The 20739-nt window shown below is 35.1% G+C and overlaps 1 protein-coding gene across 14 annotated transcripts in view; it reads left to right on the forward strand.

The window, feature by feature from the left end:
• SLC9C1 (solute carrier family 9 member C1) overlaps positions 1 to 20739 on the forward strand; it is a 94416-nt gene that overhangs the window by 62307 nt on the left and 11370 nt on the right. For all 14 annotated transcript variants that reach the window (XM_023623790.2, XM_070242782.1, XM_070242780.1 and 11 more), the window contains 6 exons: positions 3850 to 4045; positions 7601 to 7786; positions 8888 to 9037; positions 10382 to 10433; positions 11672 to 11820; positions 19806 to 19931. In XM_023623790.2, the coding sequence (XP_023479558.1) occupies positions 3850 to 4045; positions 7601 to 7786; positions 8888 to 9037; positions 10382 to 10433; positions 11672 to 11820; positions 19806 to 19931 (859 nt within the window). The remainder of the gene's footprint in view (positions 1 to 3849; positions 4046 to 7600; positions 7787 to 8887; positions 9038 to 10381; positions 10434 to 11671; positions 11821 to 19805; positions 19932 to 20739) is intronic.

Here is a 20739-nt window from a genome sequence, read left to right on the forward strand (position 1 = left end):
TCCTCTAAGATCAGGAAGAAGACAAGGATGCCTACTCTCACCACCTTATTCAACATAGTAGCGGAAGTCCTAGCCAGAGCAATTAGACAAGAAAAAGAAATAAAAGGCAACCGAATCAGAAAGGAAGAAGTAAAACTGTCTCTATTTGCAGATGACATAATATTATATATAGACAGCCCTAAAGCCTCCATCAAAACCTGTTAGAACTAATAAACAAATTCAGTAAAGTCACAGGATACAAAATCGATATAGAAAAATCAGTAACATTTCTATACACTAATAACAAACTAGCAGAAACAGAAGCTAAGCAAACAATCCCATTTAAAATTGCATCAGAAAGAGTAAAATATCTAGGAATAAATCTAACCAGGGAGGTGAAAGACCTGTACACTGAATACTATAAGACATTGATGAGAGAAACTGAAGAAGACACAAATAAATGGAAAGATATTCTGTGCTCATAGATCAGAAGAACTAATTTTGTTAAAATATCCAATTACCCAAAACAATCTACAGATTCAATGCAATCCCTATCAAACTTCCAATGACATTTTTTACAAAAGTTTTTAAAAATCCAAAAACTTGTACGGAACTACAAAAGACCCTGAATAACCAAAGCAATTCTGAGAAAGAAGAACAAACTGGAGGTATCACACTTGTTGGTTTTAAACTATATTACAAAGTTGTAGTAATCAAATAGTAGGCGTTGGCATAAAAACAGACAGGTCAATGGAACAAAATAGAGAACCCAGAAATAAAACCATGAATGTATGGTCAATTAATTTATGACAAAGGAGCCTAGACTACACAATAGGAAAATGATAGTCTCTTCAATAAATGGTGTTGGGGAAACTGCACAGCCACATGCAAAGGAATGAAACTAGACCACTATTTTACACCATACACAAAAGTCAACTCAAAATAGAGTAAAGACTTGAACATAAGACCTGACACCATAAAACTAGAAAAAACATGGGGGTAAGCTCCTTGATATCTGTCTTTACAATGACTTTTTGGATTTGACACCAAAAGCAAAGGCAACAAAAACAAAAATCCAGTGCGACTACATCAAACTAACAAGCTTCTGCACAGCAAAGGAAACCGTCAACAAATGAAAAGGCAACCTATGGAACGGGAGAAAATATTTGCAATTCATATATATGATAAGGGGTTAATATCCAAAATATTTCAAGAACTCATGCAACTCAACAGCCAAAAAAAACAAGCATTATGATTTTAAAAATGAACAGAGGAACTAAATACACAGTTTTCCAAAGGAGACATACAAATGGTCAACGGATACGTGAAAAGGTGCTTAACATCACTATCAGAGAAAGGCAAATCAAAACCACAAGGAGCTATCACCTCACACCTGTTAGAATGCCTACCCTCAAAAGGACAAAAGATAATAAATGTTGGTGAGGATGGATGTGGAGAAAATGGAACCCATGTGCACTGTTGGTGGGAATGTAAATTGGTGCAGCCACTATGGAACACAGTATGGAGGTTCTTCAAAAATTAAAAATAGGACTACCATATGATTCAGCAATCCCACTTCTGGGTATATATCCAAAGGAAATAAGAGCAGGATATCAAAGAGATATCTGCACTCTCTTCTTCATTGCAGGATTATTCACAATAGCCAAGATATGGACATAACCTAAGCATACATCAATGGATGAACAGATAAAGAATATATTATATATATTGGTACAGTTTGGTAAAAGGTTACAAGCGTTCAGCTATAACCTGAGTATGGTGTGAGGATCTAATGTACAGCCTGGTGACTATAGCTGATAACACTGTATTGTATAATTGAAATTTGCTAAGAGAGTAGAATGTAAATGGTCTCACCCTCCAAAAAAGATAATTATGTGAGGTAATGGATGTGTTCATTAACTAGGTGTGGGGAATGTTCTCACAATCTGTATGTATATCAAACCACCATGTTGTACACTTTAAATATCTACAATTTTATATGTCAGTTATACCTCAATAGAGCTGAAATAAAGATAAAAGAAAGAAAAGAAAAGCAGTCTGGAGAGAGGACTGAGAAGGGCAGAGGCTGTGTTACTGTGCAGTCAACAAGGCCTACACTCTGTGGCTTCTCTCTCACCTGGGCACTGCCTGAGGCCTTGGAGGTCCCTGGCAATTTGATGACAGGATCATCTATGTATTCATAGTTTCACCTTCTTCTTAAATAAGGCCCAAGTTGTAAAATTTTTGGATCATACATAACACAGATCTACCTCTGAGAATGGGAAAGCGACTGAGCACTTACCCAATCGTCAACCTGTAATTGAGTAATCGCTTCATTTGAGTTTTACCAATAATAATCCGTGATTGTACTACTTGAATATTTAAAAAATAAAATTAAAATGCTTAACGTAAAAATCCTCTCATCTACAATTCCACTCTCTAGCATACTTGGTATGAAAACTATTTTTTAAAGCATATTCATTAATTTAAATTTTTTGATAAAATGTGGACCCACACTGTTCTGCTACCACACATCCTCAGATCTGTTCCAGATTTTATGCCTTGACAAGGAAAGATGCTCGTGATAACTATTAAGAGAAAAAAAAACTTACAAGACAATATGTATGATATAACTTATTTTGCGTTTATAGATAGTGATGATATTAAAAAAATTGGAACAATATTCAAATTGTTAATAGTAGTCATCCTTGAGAAGTGAAATTATTGGAAGGTGGGAGAGATTCCCTTTGTTTTGTTTTGTTTTTTTTTTAATATTTCCAGCTTGAATTATCCCTGTCTTGTGACCAAAAGTATTTCTATTAAAAGTAAAAGTAAAAATGAATGAGAGGTGAAGAATGTGAGAAAGAAAGAGGAGAAACCAGCTTCAAGACATTTAGCAAAGGAGGATTTTTTTTTTCCACTGAGAAGCCATCACATCCCGTTGGCTTATGTATTTTATTTTATTTATTTATTTTTTAACTTTTTTGTATTTTTTTTATTTGGTAAACCAATCCTTTTATTTTTAATTTTTTATTTTATTATTTTTTTTATTGCATTAACATTGGTTTATAACATTGCATAAATTTCAGGTGTACATCGTAATATATTTCGAATTCCATGTAGATTACTTCACATTCACCACCCAAAGACTAATTACCATCCATCACCGTACACATGTGCCTAATCACCTCTTTTGCTCTCCTCCCTCCCCCTTCCCTGGTAACTACCAATCCAATCTTCTGTTGCTATGTGTTTGTTTGTCGTTTTTGTCTTCTGCTTATGAGTGAGATCATACGGTATTTGACTTTCTTCCTCTGACTCATCTCACTTAACATAATACCCTCAAGGTCCATCTATGTTGTCACAAATGGGCAGATTCCATCATTTCTTATGGCTGAGTAGTATTCCATTGTGTATAAATACCACATCTTCTTTATCCATTCGTCCCTTGATGGGCACCTAGGTTGCTTCCAAGTCTCGGCTATTGTGAATTATGCTACGGTGAACATCAGGGTGCATGTAACTTTATGCATTTCTGTTTTCAAGTTCTTTGGATAAATACCCAGTGGTAAAATAGCTGTATCATGCCGTAAATCTATTTTTAATTTTCTGAGGAAACTCCATACTGTTTTCCATAGTGGCTGCACCAGTTTGCACTCCCACCAGCAGTGTAGGAAGGTTCCCTTCTCAGAGGAGGAAATTAGTAGGACAGTGTCTGAAGTAGGATGCCAGAAATTTTAGGTAATGATGACAACTTCCCAGAATTAAGCTGGGCTCTGTAGCTATTGATGATTAGAACAGAACTGAGCATATGATAAAAATAATCCAATGTGATTCTTTTATCAGATAAAACTCTCTCTTTTTTTACAGACATTTCTTTCTTCGTATATGCCATAAAATAGTATTTACTGATGAATTCGAGTACGTTGGATACCTTGTGATACTAATGAATTTGTTTCCTATTATAATTTCTTGGATACCCGGGTTAAATACTATCTACGAGCAGGAATTAAGACATTCTAACTACTCTTTTCTTGCATTTTATATCCTGGAGGCCCTACTTAAGGTAATCTAACTGTGTGTGTGTGTGTGTGTGTGTGTGTGTGTGTGTGTGTGTGTGTGAATGTGTTATTTTTCTAAGAGGAAGATTTCCCAACTTCATTTTTCAACATTAGCTACAGACAGTTTTCTAAAGGAGTGTATGAAATTCTCCCTCACTTCTCAAACAAGCTTTAATTTTTAATGATGATTTCTTAGGGTAAATCAATAGAAAATATATATACTTTAAGGACTGAGTTTGTATTTGCAGAAACAAATTTTAAAATGGTGTGTGTCAAAGGGACCTAGAGTGAGTTTCAAAGGTGTTGGCAGTGTTCTTAAACTTAGCAGGGTGGTGAGTACGTGGTTGGTCATTTCATTATTTTTGTACTAGACAGATATACTGTTGGATAGGTAGATTACTGGGTATTCAATTATATTTGAAATCATTTCATAATTTGATTTTTTAAGTCCAATATAAGCGTAGTTGTTAAATAATGAAAATATACACTCACAAACTGATAATATTGTGTCATATGGTTCAACAAGTTGTAATATAAAATATTTTTAGCAAAAAGATTTAAATAGATGAATTTAAATCTTATATTTGGACAAAATAAATGAATTTCAAATCTTTACTGGAAAATTTAAATGCTACTGCTGAGCCATGATATTGGAAGGTGGGGATGGATTTACATTCAATCACACTGTACGTAAAAAAATTCCAAGTTAGTTGGAAAGACCATAGGAGATTTCATATAACTAAGAGTAAAAAAAAGACAATTAGGGTTAGTGAGGTGTTCCCTAAAATCATTTAATATGGAGGCCAGCCCAGTGGCATAGTGGTTAAGTTCACGCACTCCACTTCAGCAGCCCAGGATTCGCGGGTTTGGATCCTGGTTGCTGACCTAGACACCATCATCAAGCCATGCTGTGGCAGCATCCCACATACAAAATAGAGGAAGATTGGCACAGATGTTAGCTCAGGGACAATCTTCCTCAAGCAAAAAGAGGAAAATTGGCACCGAATGTTAGCTTAGGGCCCTTCTTTCTCACCAAAAAGCAAAAAAAAAAGGAAAGAAATCATGTAATACATGCTATAGTAGAAAGAGCACTGAACAGGAGTCAGGAGACTTGGCTCTGGTTTTGTTTTTCTCTGACAAACTGTTAGCTGTTTATCAAGTTACTGATCTTTTCCCAACCTCCATTTGTTCTTCTAGAAAATGTCAGGGTTGGCCTAAATGATAGATGAAGATCCCTCTAGCTCTATTATTCTTTGTACTTTGCCAAATGTAAGCTGCTGTCATAGCCATCACAGCCACCGCTTCATTCAATCAGGCCCACTTAAGACAGCAGAACTGGACTGCAGAGGTGTCATCACACTTCATAGCTGAAAGGATGTTCTCAACTGTGCGATCCCATTCTTGACTCTCCCTTCTACTTAAGTCAAGATTCATCCTCACTGCTCAATCTGCAAACTCGCCTTCACTTATCATTTCCTTCACTCTCTTTACTATTTAGTTCAGTTCTGCCCTCTTTGTACTGTGCCTTTTTAAATATCCATTGTGTTTATGCCTTGCATTTTATAGATGAGGGACCTGAGTCTCTGATAAGTTGTGTAACTTGTCTAAGGTCACACAGCTAATGAATAGTAAAGTTGGAATCCAGTCCTTCAAAGTTTGTGTTCTTTTTTTTTTTTTGTAGATTGGCACCTCAGCTAATATCTGTTGCCAATGTTTTTTTTTCTTTCTTCTTCTCCCCAAAGCCCCTCAGTACATAGTTGTATATTCTAGTTGTGGTCCTTTTGGTTGTGCTGTGTGGGACACTGCCTCAGCATGGCCTGATAAGTGGTGTCATGTCTGTGCCCACGGTCCAAACTGGCAAAACCCTAGGCCACCAAAGCAGAGCGCGAGCTTAACCGCTTGGCCGTGGGGCCAACTCTGTGTTCTTTCTAATATACAGTGCTGCCTTAGAATTCCATACTTGTATTTTCAACATTTTCCCAAAACATTCCTTAACCTATTAGAGGAATGGGTTTTTTGAAACTTTCCCAGAGGAAGGGTAATCACTCTTCTGCATCCGAGAGCCAGAGGCTGGCATTACCTGAACTTCAGCCATTCTTTGACAACCTTATATTCAACAAATCCCTCTTCCTTTGAAGTCTACGCTATCCTTTTATGCCAGGCTCTTCCTCTCCTGTGACTCTATTCTAGTGACCTCCAGAATACTCCTTCATGTTTCTGAATATTTGGTATCTGGATAAAGTCTTAACTTTTATACCTGTTTTTTCAAGTTCCTAAGAGAATGACCCAACCTATATACTCTGTTTCCATAAGAAGGAAATGAGACGTCTACAAGAGGCTAAACAGTGACTTGGGCAGGACCTCACAAGACCAGGATCTGGTCTTCTACTTCCTAGATTCAGACACTGAATTTCCTCAGCCCAGCCAAATGTGAGCAGACTCAAGAGAAATGACTCTCTACCACTAAACACACAAGAGTCTGTTAATAAACGTGGCAATTTCTTAATTTATAATGGAGCATAGGCTTTCCCTGGGGCATGAATATGTCTGTCTCCTACACATTCTTTGAATCATAGGGGGTAGGGGGACCAAGCTGCTAAAGGAAAACAAATTAATCAAAATTACAAATCAGTATCTTAAACATTATAATACAGAAACGCACAGGGTGTTATAAGAAAAAACAAGAGGTTTTTACACAGAATAGTAGGGTCAGAGGAGAAAGACTTTTGAGGAAAGCAGATGCATGAGTTGAATTTTGAATAATGAATAGGAGTCAAACTAGAGAATAAATACGTGAATACGTAGCATAATGGGCAACAGAAACAAGGGAAAACTTAGAGGCAACACTGTGACACATGCAAGGAGCATCATGCCCAATGACAGAAGTTTAGGGATATGTTGGTCAGGGTGGAGATTGGAGAGGTGTCAAATTTGTGTGGAGGATGTGGGAAATGAGACAAGAAACATAGATGTGAATTAAATAATAAAGAGCCTCATAGGTCATGCTATCTTGTGCACTTCGCTGGTATCTACTGCCATCCATGGTCTAATGACTCCCAAATTCCTATCTCCAGCTCAGATTTTATCCAGAGCCTCACACCATATAGACAACTGATGACTGGATCTCTTTAACAAAATACTGTGCCAACATCTCAAACAGCATATTCGAAACACATATATCTTCTCTGAACCTACTTTTCCTTCAAAGTTCCACTGGAAAACTAATTTCCCAGGCTGAAATCCACAATCATCTTTGACATCTCCCGCTCTCTTAGCTATAAGTAGGTTTTCAATGAAAGTTTTTTGAGATAAAGAAGGAATGAATGAATAAATGATCATAAACTAGTAGATATTTTGAATATTTTCTCCCTTGGAATAGATGCTTCAATATGTTAACCGTTTATTTCAAATTACTATGATCACTTACAAGTATTTCAGACAAGTGGAGTCTTAAGGTAGATCAGAGAAAAACCTAACTAAGTGATGTTTTAGTTATTGGAGAAAATGCTGTAGTAAAACAAAAACAAACAAGATAATATAATTTCTTTTTAAATCAACAGATAGCAGCAATGAGGAAGAAATATGTTTCACATACCTGGAACCTATTTGAATTAGCAATTACAATAGTTGGCATCATAGACGTAATACTTATTGAGACAAACTCCATTGATTATACTTTTGATTTGATTCAAACCATGGTCTTTATAAAAATTGTTCGGCTTTTTCGCATACTACGCATTTTGAAGGTAAAGAACTGTTAAATTGTGTAATTTCAAATTTCTCTTGACTGCTTCGTGAGATATGGACTAAAACCAGTTTATAGTTTTATGGCTTCCACTCTCTGTTGGGCTGATGTTTATATTTTAAATTTTAGATCCCTTTGACAAATTAAGTTTTGTAACATATTATGAATATCCAAATTATATTAGAATTTATTTAGCTTATAAAAGTATAGAAATACTCATCACAGCTTTCCCTTTGAATAGAGAGCACATGAAACGTTCCATATTAGTGTAAATAAAGATTAACCCCAAAGTAATGTTTATTCTTACAGATACCTGGAATAAAAGATGGAAATCAACAAAACAAACACACATACAAACCATTCATTGTGATAAAGCAAATAGTACACATTTATACAAATCAAGAAACCACAAAATATACGTTTTGTATTATATAAATTTGTATTATAAAATTGAAGTATCAAAAATGACCTTTGTCTAATACATCTTTCTATACCAAGCATGATGGGTAATTATTTGTTTTCTATATGAGTATAGAGATTGTGAAGCATAGATTGGAAAACATAGGAATAGCCAATTCTGCTGAAGTTAGGGGAGTGCACTCTGGTAACAGATAACCTGTAGACAGAAATCTCAGCAAATGAACAACAAGAAGTTAATTGTGGGGTCAAACATGGAGTCTGAGTATGGCAGGTTCTAACCCAAATGAACCATCTAGTAGGAAGTTTAGGAGGAGATTTAGCAGGTAAAAGTGGCAGTACTTTATAGACAGCCATTTTATGACCTAAGCACAGATTAATCACATTGTTTTCCAAGTATTTAAAGCAGTTGAAAATAGAATCTAATTCTCTATAAGGGAAATAAGTAAAGAATAAAGTCATAACTTCACATAGGTGCCCAACATTATTAGTTATAGGGAAATAGCTGAAGCCATGAAGTTATAAAGATAACATGAATAAAATAACTAAGAACCCTGACGGGTTACTATAGTTACTGTTGAGGGCATGCCATTTCATCTTACTGTCTATTTTAATTTAGACTAATCAACATATAATCAACTAACATTTGTACAATTTATATTAAATAATAGCCCTGTTTTTTCAGCTTGTAACACCAAAGTTGCTGCAAATAATAGATAAAAAGATGAGTCATCAGCTGTCCTTTAGGTATGCTATACTAAAAGGATATGTCCAAGGTGAAGCAGACATAATGACTATAATTGATCAGATTGCAAGTTCTAAACAGGTTAAAAAGGTGAGGAAAACCTTAAATACTAAGAAGAGTATTTATTCCTTTCACCCCTCCATTGCCCCTATAATGTCTTCTGTCTATTTATGTAGATGCGGTCTTTGACTCCTGGTTTGCTAAGTAATTTTTGTAAAAGCTTAAACTAATCTACGTTTAGATTACTCAAATGCCTCCTTACTGAAATGTCTGTGACTAGGAAGTTACAAGGCTCTTGGAAGCTATCATGAAATACATGTGCAATGGTCATCTCCTCTTCATGCAAATTCCAGGATCGGTCAAGCTACAGATGCATTAAATAGGAAATATTGGAGGATCAGAAGTGAAGGCAATGTTGAACAAACAGAGGTTCCTCATAATTCCTGCAGGCTCCTTCTGTCTCTCTCTATTCCTGATTTTCCCACAGTAAATAGTAACAGAAGTAAAGGATGGGGATCTGGCAAATGGGGAGAAGTAACAATAAGTCATCTAGAGGGAAAAGTTGTTGGATTCCCTTATTTCTGCAGATGAAAAAAATGAAGCCAAGAGACATTAAATGATTTAGGCTGAAAGTCACATAGATGGTAAACAGCAAAGGGAATTCTAGGGCCTAAGTTCCAGATTTTATTTCTTATTTTCTCCGTTGAGGCAGATTAACACTGATACATAGCCACAAGTTTGTCAGCTATGGAATTAAATATTTACCTTTCAAGGAAATTTAGAACATTTGAGTGCTATATTTTACATGCCCAAAGCTTTGGAGTTGAGAAAATTGAACATTCAATATGTAAAGGAGAACACAAAAAGCAGTATCTTTCCTCTTTTCACTACCTGTAACTTTCAAGCTATTTTCCTGAATTTTGTTACCTTTTCTAACCACTCATTTTTAGCACTGAAATCTGAGGGTACACAATAGGAAATACAAAATTATTTGAATCTCTAGGATTTTGCTCAGTTTTAGTCCTCATTTTTGCTTTTACACAGCTTGGCCAAACCTCTTACCTCACTTAAGGTGCAGCTGCCCCTGTTTCCCAAATTTGGGGGTTCTCATAAAGTTGAATGGGAAAGTATCTACAATTCTCACATTTTTTGGAATCGATAGCATCCTAAAGCAAGTTACTTTAAGGAAAAATATATGACTCACCTTCAGGCTTCTCAGAATCAGCCTAGTTAATACCACATATCCTCTCCATCACTCTTGCTGGAGCAAAATTAAATTCACTGCACAAAATTTAATTCTAATTTCTGAAAGGCTCTCCATCATATTTTTCTTTAAAGTTCTTAATTTGGGTTAAAAATCAATCAGATGCAAATGTAAAGGCCTTTTTTGAGAGTTTGTTTTCCAATGGGGATAACGCTTCTTTTGTTCCGTAGATGTTATTAAGCAGGCTAACGAGGAATACAGGACATGCTATGAAAGAACTAGGTAGGTATCTCTCACCCTAAAGATTCAGCATGACCATCTCTTATTATCACTACTTCAGAGAGGCAATGGTTTTGATAACTAAACTGCTCTCTGAGGAAACCTACTTACCATTAATAATAAAGTGAATAACTTCAACAATCCACATGATCATATCTTTGGCTGGATGGGCATAATGTAATTTTATCTCTCCACACTTATTCTCTCTGCCTTATACCACAGTGAAGGGCTTTTAATTTCTGTTTAAAGAAAACACATTAGCATGCCATGATTACGCGTTATTATCACCTTATAAATTCTATTTTCTTTCATACCAGAAGTATACATACCTTTCTGCACAACACAGGAAAGAAGTTACTTTTTCCTTCCAGTTGCCACAGAGCTGCCATCTGAGGACTTAAGCTTTATAATGAGTTGAAATCAGAACAGAGTCTCACAAAATCTCTGTTATGACTCCTGGGAGGTTCAATGCCCAAACATGACAACAGCCTATTCTCTGAGTCATGCCAGGTCATGCTCTCAGTGCAGGACAAATCCCAGGAGTGGGACAGACAAATTCCTGTAGTATAATGTTCATGTGTGAGGAGAAGAGGATTTGGTCCCAACTGGTGGGCAGCAAAAGGATACAGCAAGCCTGGGTATGAGGCCAAACTCGAGAGATCTTGCATGGCATGTAGTTGTCAAGCCAGACAAGAGGTCCTGACCAACAAAAAGGCAAGTGTAAAATCTAAGTGGATGAAACTCTCATGGACATTCAGTAATCCAGATAAAACAGGGAGATGGAAGAGTTATCTAGATATACAGGCAGGGTAGATGGACAATGACCCAGGCTGAGTGAAAGGACTTAATCAGAAGCCGTATCTAAGCACACAGTCAGTAGTCAAAAATCCTGATTTAAACAGAATAGAAAAGTTGAACAAGAACTCCAGACCTAGAGCCCAGAAGAGCCTCACGGTGTCCAGTGCAAGTGGATCAGCATAATTGTTAATGCTAGGACTAGAGTTGTCTGTCCCTCATGAGCTAAGGCATAGGTATGAGCTGCTAACAAGAAAATGGCAGGCGGGACTCTGCAACTACTGGTGAATGATGATTGATTGCAGAGGCCTCATCAGGGGGAGATACCATTCCCTGTGTTGAGGGTTTTACTCCATGGGTTTAGAACAGAAATATTAGCATAATGTCCACTTGAAATATTTAAACAATGTCCTTATTTCTTCTGAAAATATTTCGTGGTTTTGCAGGCTACTTAGAGTATGATCACCCAGAAATTGTTGTCACTATGAAAACAAAGGAGGAGATTCTTGTCATGCTCAGTTTGGCTAGAGAAATCGTTAGAGTTTTCAGGTTAAAAGGAATTATTCATAAAATTGAAGGCTCTGAAATTAATAAGGTAAGATAGAATATTTTCAAAGAAAATATATTTACTTGATATATGGTCATTCATGATCTTCAGACCTACATTTGGCTCTTTTGTATATAGGCCATCCCTAAGATATGAATATCTAACTTAAAATAATTGTCTAAAGAAAAGCACCCATCATAGAGAGATTCCTTCCTGAAGCCCCAGTGGTCAACTTCTCTTTCCTTTCTTACCACAATGAGGGACCACCTCTTTCTATACTTTCCTCCCAAATCAAGGGTATGATGAAACTATTCTTCAGCCTAGGTTTGAGTAGGTATCAATATGTTCCTGGGAATTATCTGTGACACTGAAACAACTTTTCCCATAAAAACCATAATGTATAAGAACTATAGGGTTCAACTATAGGGTAAGAATTGACTACATTTCATTTCTCTAAGTTCTTTAAATAGTACCATGATGTGTGAAAAGATAGAGAGCATCCCAACTCATTCTGTAAGTGCAAAATTTATTCCCCAAATTCAGAATACTGTAAGAAAAAAAAATTCCATAAAGCTATTATATTTGTGACTACATATATAAAACTTCTTAACATAATAGTAGCTAATTGAATCTGGCAATATATTAAAAGCATAACATACTGTGACTAAGAAAGTTTTATCTCCCAAAATAGCTAAATAGCTCACTTATTAATAGACCAAAGAAGAAAAACAATTTGATAAAATTCAGCCTTCAATCAGAATGTTCAAAGAAATCTTACAAGGTTAATAAGAGAATATTAACTGGATAAAAAGTATTTATTAAAAATCTGAAGCAAACATTGTATTGGATGGCAAAACATTTAGAAGTATTCCTATTAAATTCAGGAACAAAAGAAGAATGAACAGTGTCCTTCCAAGTCTTGAATTCTGTGCTGGAGGCCTTAGCCAAGTCAAGAAGGAAAGAAAGGAACTCGAGAGCTAGAAATTTTGGAAAGAGAAGAAAATTGTTATTACTTGTTTATTGTTTAATTTGAAATTCTAAGGAATTAACTTAAAAGCTGTAGAATTAATAAGATAATTTAATAGCATATCCAGAAACAAGATCAATATTCAAAATTCTTCCCCAATTAAAGAAAATGTAGACAAATATTCTATTCACAATAGCAGTTAAAAACTCTAAATCGTTAAGTATGAACTTAACATAAAATATATAATACCCATGTGGCAAGAAATGAAGGGCATATTTGAGCGGACAGAAGAAAGAATCAGTCACCTTGAAGTTAGGACAATGAAAATGATCACATCTGAGGAACAAAAAGAAAAACTGAAGAAAAGAGAACGGAGTCTAAGGGACCTGTGGAACACCATCAACTGGACCAACACATGCATTGTGGGAGTCCCAAAAGGAGAAGAGAGAGAGAAAGGGACAGAGAGAATATTTGAAAAAATAGTGGCTGAAAATGTCCCAAATAGGATGAAAGACATGAATATTAACATTCAAGAAGCTCAGTCAACTCCAAGTAGGATGAACTCAAAGAGATCCATATTAAGACATGTTATAATCAAACCATTGAAAGACAGAGACAGAATTTTGAAATCAGCAAGAGAGAACCAACTCATCACATACAAGTTATCTTCAACAAGATTATAAGCAGATTTCTCATCAGAAACTTTGGAGACCAGAAGTAAATGGGCTGCTATATTCAAAGTACTGAAAGGGAAAAAATGTCAGCCAAGAATCCCATATCCAGCAAAACTGTCCTTCAGAAGTGAGGAATAAATTAAGACATTCCCAGATAAACAAAAGCTGAGGGAATTCATTACCACTAGACCTGCCCTGAAAGAAATGCTAAAAGGAGTCCTGCAGATTGAAATGAAAGAACACTAGACAATAACTCACACAACTAGAAGGAACTGCAACTAAGATACACAACTGTGTATGGTGGGGTTTGGGGAGATAAAGCAGAAAAAAAAAAAAGATCGGCAACAGTTGTTAGCCCGGGTGCCAATCTTTAAGAAAGAACACTAGGCAATAACTCAAATCCATATGAAGAAATAAAGATCTCAGTAAAGGTATATATATAGGCAATTATAAAAGCTGACATTATTCTTTTTTTTAATTTTTTTTTAATTTTTGTTTTTTTCGGATGTACATCATATTTCGAATTCTGTATACATTACATCATGTTCACCACCCGAGGCATTATTCTAATAATGGTGTGTAACTCACTTTTGTTGTCTGCATGATTTGAGACTAATACATTTTCAAAAAACAGTTATTAGTCTAAAAATTAGTATTATTATTACTTGGGCTTGTAACTCCACATTTTGTTTTCTGCATAATTTAAGAGACTAATGCATTTAAAAAATTATTTGTTTACGTTTTTGGACACATAATGTATGAAGATGTAATTTTGTGACAGCAACAACTGAAAGGGGTGAGAATGGAGTTATAAAAGGAGTAGAGTTTTTTATGTTGTGGAAGGTAAGCTGGTATAAAGTCAAATTAGAGTGTTATACTCTAGAATGTTAAATGTAATCTCCATGGTAGCCAAAAAGAAAAGAACTAAAGAATATACACAAAAATAAATGAGAAAGGAATTTAAATGTTTCACTACAAAAAATCAACTAAGTATAGAAGAAGATAATAATGCAGGGAATGAGGGACAAAAAAACTATAAGGCATGTAGAAAAAAATGGTAAAACAACAGAAGTAAATGGTTCCTAATCAGTAATTAATTAAAGGTAAATGGATTAAACTCTCCAATCAAAACACAAAGATTGGCATAATGGTTAAAAAGTATGATCCAATTATGACCTCAATAAAAAGAAAATAAATAAAAATTTAAAAAAAGATGCAATCCAACTACATGCTATTTCTGGGAAAACTGGATATCCACATGCAAAAGAAAGAAGTTGGATCCTTACCTAACACCATATACAAAAATTAATTTTAAAGTGAATCCGTGACCTAAATGTAAGACCTAAAACTAAAACTCTTAGAAGAAAACATAGGGCAAAAACTTCATGACACTGGATTTGGCAATGATTTCTTGGAAATGACAAATTGCACTTTATGAAAATTAAAAAATGTTTTAAAATGCACATGAGGTGTCTCATGTGCATCAAAAGACACTATCAACAGAATAAAAAGGCAATCCACAGGGTGGGAGAAAATATTTGCAAAGCATGTATCTGAGAAGGAATTAATATCCAAAATATAGAGAGAACTAAAACTCAACAACAAAAACCAAACAGCCCAATTCGAAAATAGGCAAAGATCTTGGATAGATATTTCTCCAAAGAAGATATGCAAATGACCAATAAGCACATGAAAAGATGCTTAACATCACTAATCATTTACTAATCATTAAGGAAATGCAAATCAAAACTACAATGAGAGACACCATGATGCCAGTTGGGATGGCTATTACAAAAGAACAAAAACAAAAACCCTGGTGCACTGTTGGTGGGAATGTAAAATGGTATAGCCACGGTAGAAAACAGTATGGCACTTCCTCGGAAAATTAAAAATAGAACTACCATAACAGCCAGCAATTCCACTTCTGAGAATATACTTTAAAAAATTGAAAAGCAAGATCTCAAAGAGATATTTGTATACCCATGTTTATAGCAGCATTGTTCACAAGAGCTAAAACAAGGAAGCAACCTGAATGTTCATTGATGGAAGAATGGGTAAGCAAAATGTGGAATATACAATAGAATATTATTCAGCCTTAAAAAGGAAGGAAATTCTGACATATACTGCAGCACAGATGAACCTTGAGGACATTATACTAAGTGAAATAAGACGATCACAAAAAGACAAATATGGTATGATTCCATTTGTGTGAGGTACTTAGAGCAGTAAAAATCTTAAAGACAGAAAGTAGAATAGTGGTTGCCAAGACCTGCAGGGAGGGAAGAATGGGGAATTATTGTTTAATGGGTATAGAGTTTCAGTTTCGCAAGATGACAAGCCTTCTGGAAATGAATAGTGCTGTTGGCTGCACTATGTGAATGTACTTAACACGTGAACTGTTCACTTAAAAATGGTTAAGATTGTAAGTTTTATATTTTGTGTATTTTACCACAAATGAAAATATAAGGGAAAAAAACAGTGAGGCAATGTTTACCCTACTAGGTAGTAAGACACGCTACAAATCCATAATAATCAAATAACATGGAATTAGAATAGAATTAGGAAAAAATACATCAATGGAACAGGCTTGAATCCAGTAGCAGATCTAAATACACAGTGATCTACTATATGTAAACGTGACATTGCAAATTAGGAAAAATGATAGCTTATTCAATAAATGATGCTGAGACATTCAAAGTTCATATGGAAAAAATAGCATTAGGGCCATACTTCACACTGTACCAGGAAAGAAAACCATCCAGATGTAATGATGATTTAAACATAAAAATTGTACAAATGTTATAATCAAATATAGAGAATATCTTTATATTGTTGATGTGGGAAAAGTTTTATTAAACTGTTCACAAAACCCAGATGTCATTAGTGAAAGGATTAGTAGATAATCCAGCATACAATTTAAAACCTCATGTGTTGACATATATTACAAACAAGTTAAGAAGTGAGGCACAGCGTGGAAGATATTTGTAACAAAAATGACAGACAAAATAGTGATAGCAATAATACCTAAAAACTTCCCACAAATCAAGAGAAAAAAGACAAAAAATTCAATAGAAAATGAGAAAAGAATACGAAACAGGCTTTTCACAGACACTATAAGAAAATTTGCCAATGAATGTTTGAAAAGATATTTGACATCTCTAGTAACCAAAGAAATAGAAACTGAAGTATTAATAGCTACCATATTTTGCCCATTAAATGAGCAATAATGGAAAAAACTGTCAATGTTCAATGCTAATGAGGTTATAAGAAAATAGACAAATATGGCAGAATGAAATGCCAATGAGCATAGCCATTCTAGAGGGCAGTTTTAGCAAATGAAAACTTTAAAAATGCACACCCTTTAAACCACAATTACACATGTAGAAATGTACAGATACTTAAAAGTAAACAAAGATATATGTTTAAACATGTTATAAACAACTTACACGTCCATCAAATTGTGAATGATTATGTAAATTGTGATACATCCATGCAAATGAACATTACATGTAAATTAACAAGAAAAATCTATATGTACTGACATGAAAAAATTCACCAAGATATATTACACATTATATCTATGTACTATTTTAAAAAGAAATCTAGACAAAAATATATGAAACTCTTAACATTGTTTGCATCTGGAGGAAACAGTAGTAAGGAGAGAAGGAGGATAATGGGAGCCTTATTCATTTTATTTATATTTTTCATAGTGATTGAAACTTTCACTTAGAAACGTTCTCATATATCACTTGTGTAACAAGTAAAATAAATGTTTAAAGAGGATTTTGTCCTGATATATGGTGTCCCAAGCCCCCCGGCTGCCACAATTTCCCTAGGTATCCAGAATAGCATCCTGAAGATACAGATAGTCTGGCCCATACTTCTGTAGGTTAGTCCATTACCACACAATGCTTGTGTGCCTTGTGCGAATAAACAAACTCGCCACCATCAATGGAGATTATTTTTAGATTAATGCTTATTTTGCAGTTTAATGGGTCCAGGCTGTAATTTCACCTGACTATAGCAGGAAGACCTGTGAAAAGGGGCATCTTCACTGGAGAAAAAATGTAAAACACTAGAGGAAAACCTCAAAAGACCATGGTAAAATAATGCAAAGAGGAGAATAACAAAAGCATAAAAAACAATAATAGTAAATCTGTATTCACTTGATCCTCACAGCAACCCTATGACTTGAGTACTATTATTGTCCTTATTTCATAAGGGAGGAAACTGAGGCACAGAGTGATTAAGTAACCTGCCCCAAGTTCAGACAACTAGTAAGTAAGGAGACAGTATTCTAATGCGGGAATTCTGATTCTAGAGCCCATGCTTTTAGACATAACACCATCAAAAACCAAAAATAGAAAGAAATGGGTGTATATATGGCTAAAACGACTGGAAGTTTCGAACTTAAAAAACCAAGACCAATATACCCGATTATGGGGAAAGTTTATCCTGTAGGACAATAGAAATAATGAACAGAAGCAATGTCATATAGAATGCCTCACATAACAATGCTAGGTTAAAGTTAACATTTTTTCCCATATGGAGAATTGTCAATCCAGCATCATTTACAGAAAAGATCATCCTACCCTACTACACTGCAGTAGAGTCTTTGTCACAAATTACGTGACTGTGTGTGTGCTACTCAGTTTCTGAACTCTTTTTTGTTTTATTTTTTTGTTTATCACTGAATCTTTTTCAATGTATATGACACTCTCATATTGAAACAATAAAAAATCTTCATATCTGATTGTGTGTATCTTCCAGCTTCACTCTTTTCTTCGCGATTATTTTGACTAGTTTTGGCATTTTGTATTTTCAAAGAAATTGTAGAATCAGCTTGTCAATTTCCACTAAATAGTCTACTGCAATTTCCATTGGGATCACAGTAAGCCTGTACATCAATTTAGAGACTGACATCTTTCTAATATTGACTCAATCCATTAACATATCTCTCCACTTAATTAGGTTTAATTTTGTCTCAGTAGTCCTTGTTTTGTTTCTGTGTAGAGTTCTTGCACCTATTTCATTCATGAATCTGAACTCTTATTTCATACCACATGAAAAAGTCAATTCCAGATGGATTATACATAACTATAAAAGGTAAAAGAATAAGCTTTTAGAAGATAACATGAGAATTTTCATGATATTGGCTTAGGCAGAGATTTCTTAAACAGAACAGAAAATTGGATTTAAATAACATAAAAATTGAGAATTTCTCTTTATTAAAAAATTCAGAGAATGAAAAGACAATGCACACAAAGGTGGGAAATATTTTCAAAATAAATATATCCAACAAAGGGCTCACATGCAGAATATATTAAAATCTCTTAAAAATCAATAAGAACAAGACAGAAAACCCATTTTTTTTTAAATCAGAAAAAGACTTGAACAAGCACTTCACAACAGAGGATATTCAAACAGCCAATAAACAAAAGGAAAGACACCAAAAAATCATTGTCGTAAGCTTAACACAGATTAAAATCAAAATGAAATATCAATACACAACCACTAGAATACCTAAACTAAAACAAAAAAACAACCCTGACAATACCAAGTGTAGACGATGGTATGCAGCTGTGGGAATGCTAGAGTGGGAGTGTAAATTGATGCAATCGCTTTGCAAAATTGTTTGGCAGAATCTACTAAATTTGAACATATACATATCTTAAGACCCAGAAATTAGATTATATAATCATATACCTCACAGAAATGTGTACATAAGTACAGTGAACAAACGCTCATAGCAGCATTACAAAAGCCCAAAACTGGAGCAACCCAAATGCAAATCAACGGGGGATAAATAAAGCTGCGGTATATTCATACAACATAATACTGTACAATAGTGAAAATGAATGAAGTTTTACTCCCTGCAGCATTATAGATGAGTCTCAGAAACATAATGTTGAGCAAATGAAACTAGACACAAACAAGTGCATACTCTGATTTCGTGCAGATAAAGCTCAAAAGCTGACAAAACTAAACAACAGTAATAGAAGAAGAGTGCTTATCTTGGGTAGGAGTAATGACTAGGAGAGAATATAAAGGAGGATTCTAGGGGGCAGGAAACGTTTTCTTTCTTAATCCGGGTTCTAGTTACACAGATGTTTTCACACTGTAAATGTGTTTTGAGTGGACGTTAGTGATTTGTGCAGTTTTTGCTTATCTGCTATGCTTCAGTAAAAAGGTTTACTTTTAAAAGTTTAATCGATGACTTCAGAAGAATAGCAGAAAAATGCTCTAAGAGGGCAGAGGTTGGCGGTTTCCATGGAAGAACAAAAATCTCAGAAGAGCAAGAGAAGGAAATAGTACAAAGCCATAACTGTTTTAAGCATTCTGTGAACACCAGGTTTGCTCACCTCCTTTCTTAAATTTTGTGGTTTTAGTTAATAATGGCCAAAAAACAAGAGATACTTGATTTTCAGCCTATTATCAAGCCTCTTACTGTTGAAGAAGCACTGTACCATATTCCATGGCTAGATAAAGACGAGGACCATATCAACTTCATTCAGGTAATATTTTTATTTCCTAGTAATATCATCTTTAATATACCAACAAATGATCTTTTAAACAATAAAGATTTGACCGTGATACTCTCCAGTTTAAAATTCTTCGTATCCCTTACTGCCTATAGGATCACATCAAAATCCCTTTGAATGACATGGAAAGTGCCTCCATAGCCCGTGCATTCGTCATATATCCCATACTCCACACTGAACCACTCATGGTACCCCAGCACAGTATGCTGTTTTCTAATTCCATTCCTCTGTGGGTGCTATTTACTTTTTTTGAAATGCCTTTTGTTTTTGCTTTTTTCAAACCTTCCCTGTTTATGGCTTCTCTGAAAACATCCTCACCAAAGGTACTCAGAAAAGTAAGCTGTGGGATCACACACCCCACAAGTAGAAGACCATCCTGTTGTACATCCTGAGTTTGGAGGACAGAAGCTGTCACCACTGTAGCCAGTACATATCTTTATTATAGCATTAAGTGCATTACATTACAATCATCTTTTTTTTTTTTTTTTAAAGATTGGCACCTAGGCTAACAACTGTTGCCAATCTTCTTTTTTTTTTAAGGATTGACACCTGGGCTAACAACTGTTGCCAATCTTTTTTTTTTTTCTGCTTTATCTCCCCAACCCCCCCTGTACACAGTTGTATATCTTAGTTGCAGGTCCTTATAGTTGTGGGATGTGGGACGCCGCCTCAACTCGGCCTGACGAGCGGTGCTGTGTCCGCGCCCAGGATCCGAACCCTGGGCCACTGCAGCAGAGAGCGGGAACTTAACACTTGGCCACGGAGCCGGCCCCTACAATCA

This window comes from Equus caballus, chromosome 19 (genome assembly GCF_041296265.1).
Source record: "Equus caballus isolate H_3958 breed thoroughbred chromosome 19, TB-T2T, whole genome shotgun sequence".
In the NCBI taxonomy this organism is placed as follows: Eukaryota; Metazoa; Chordata; class Mammalia; order Perissodactyla; family Equidae; genus Equus; species Equus caballus.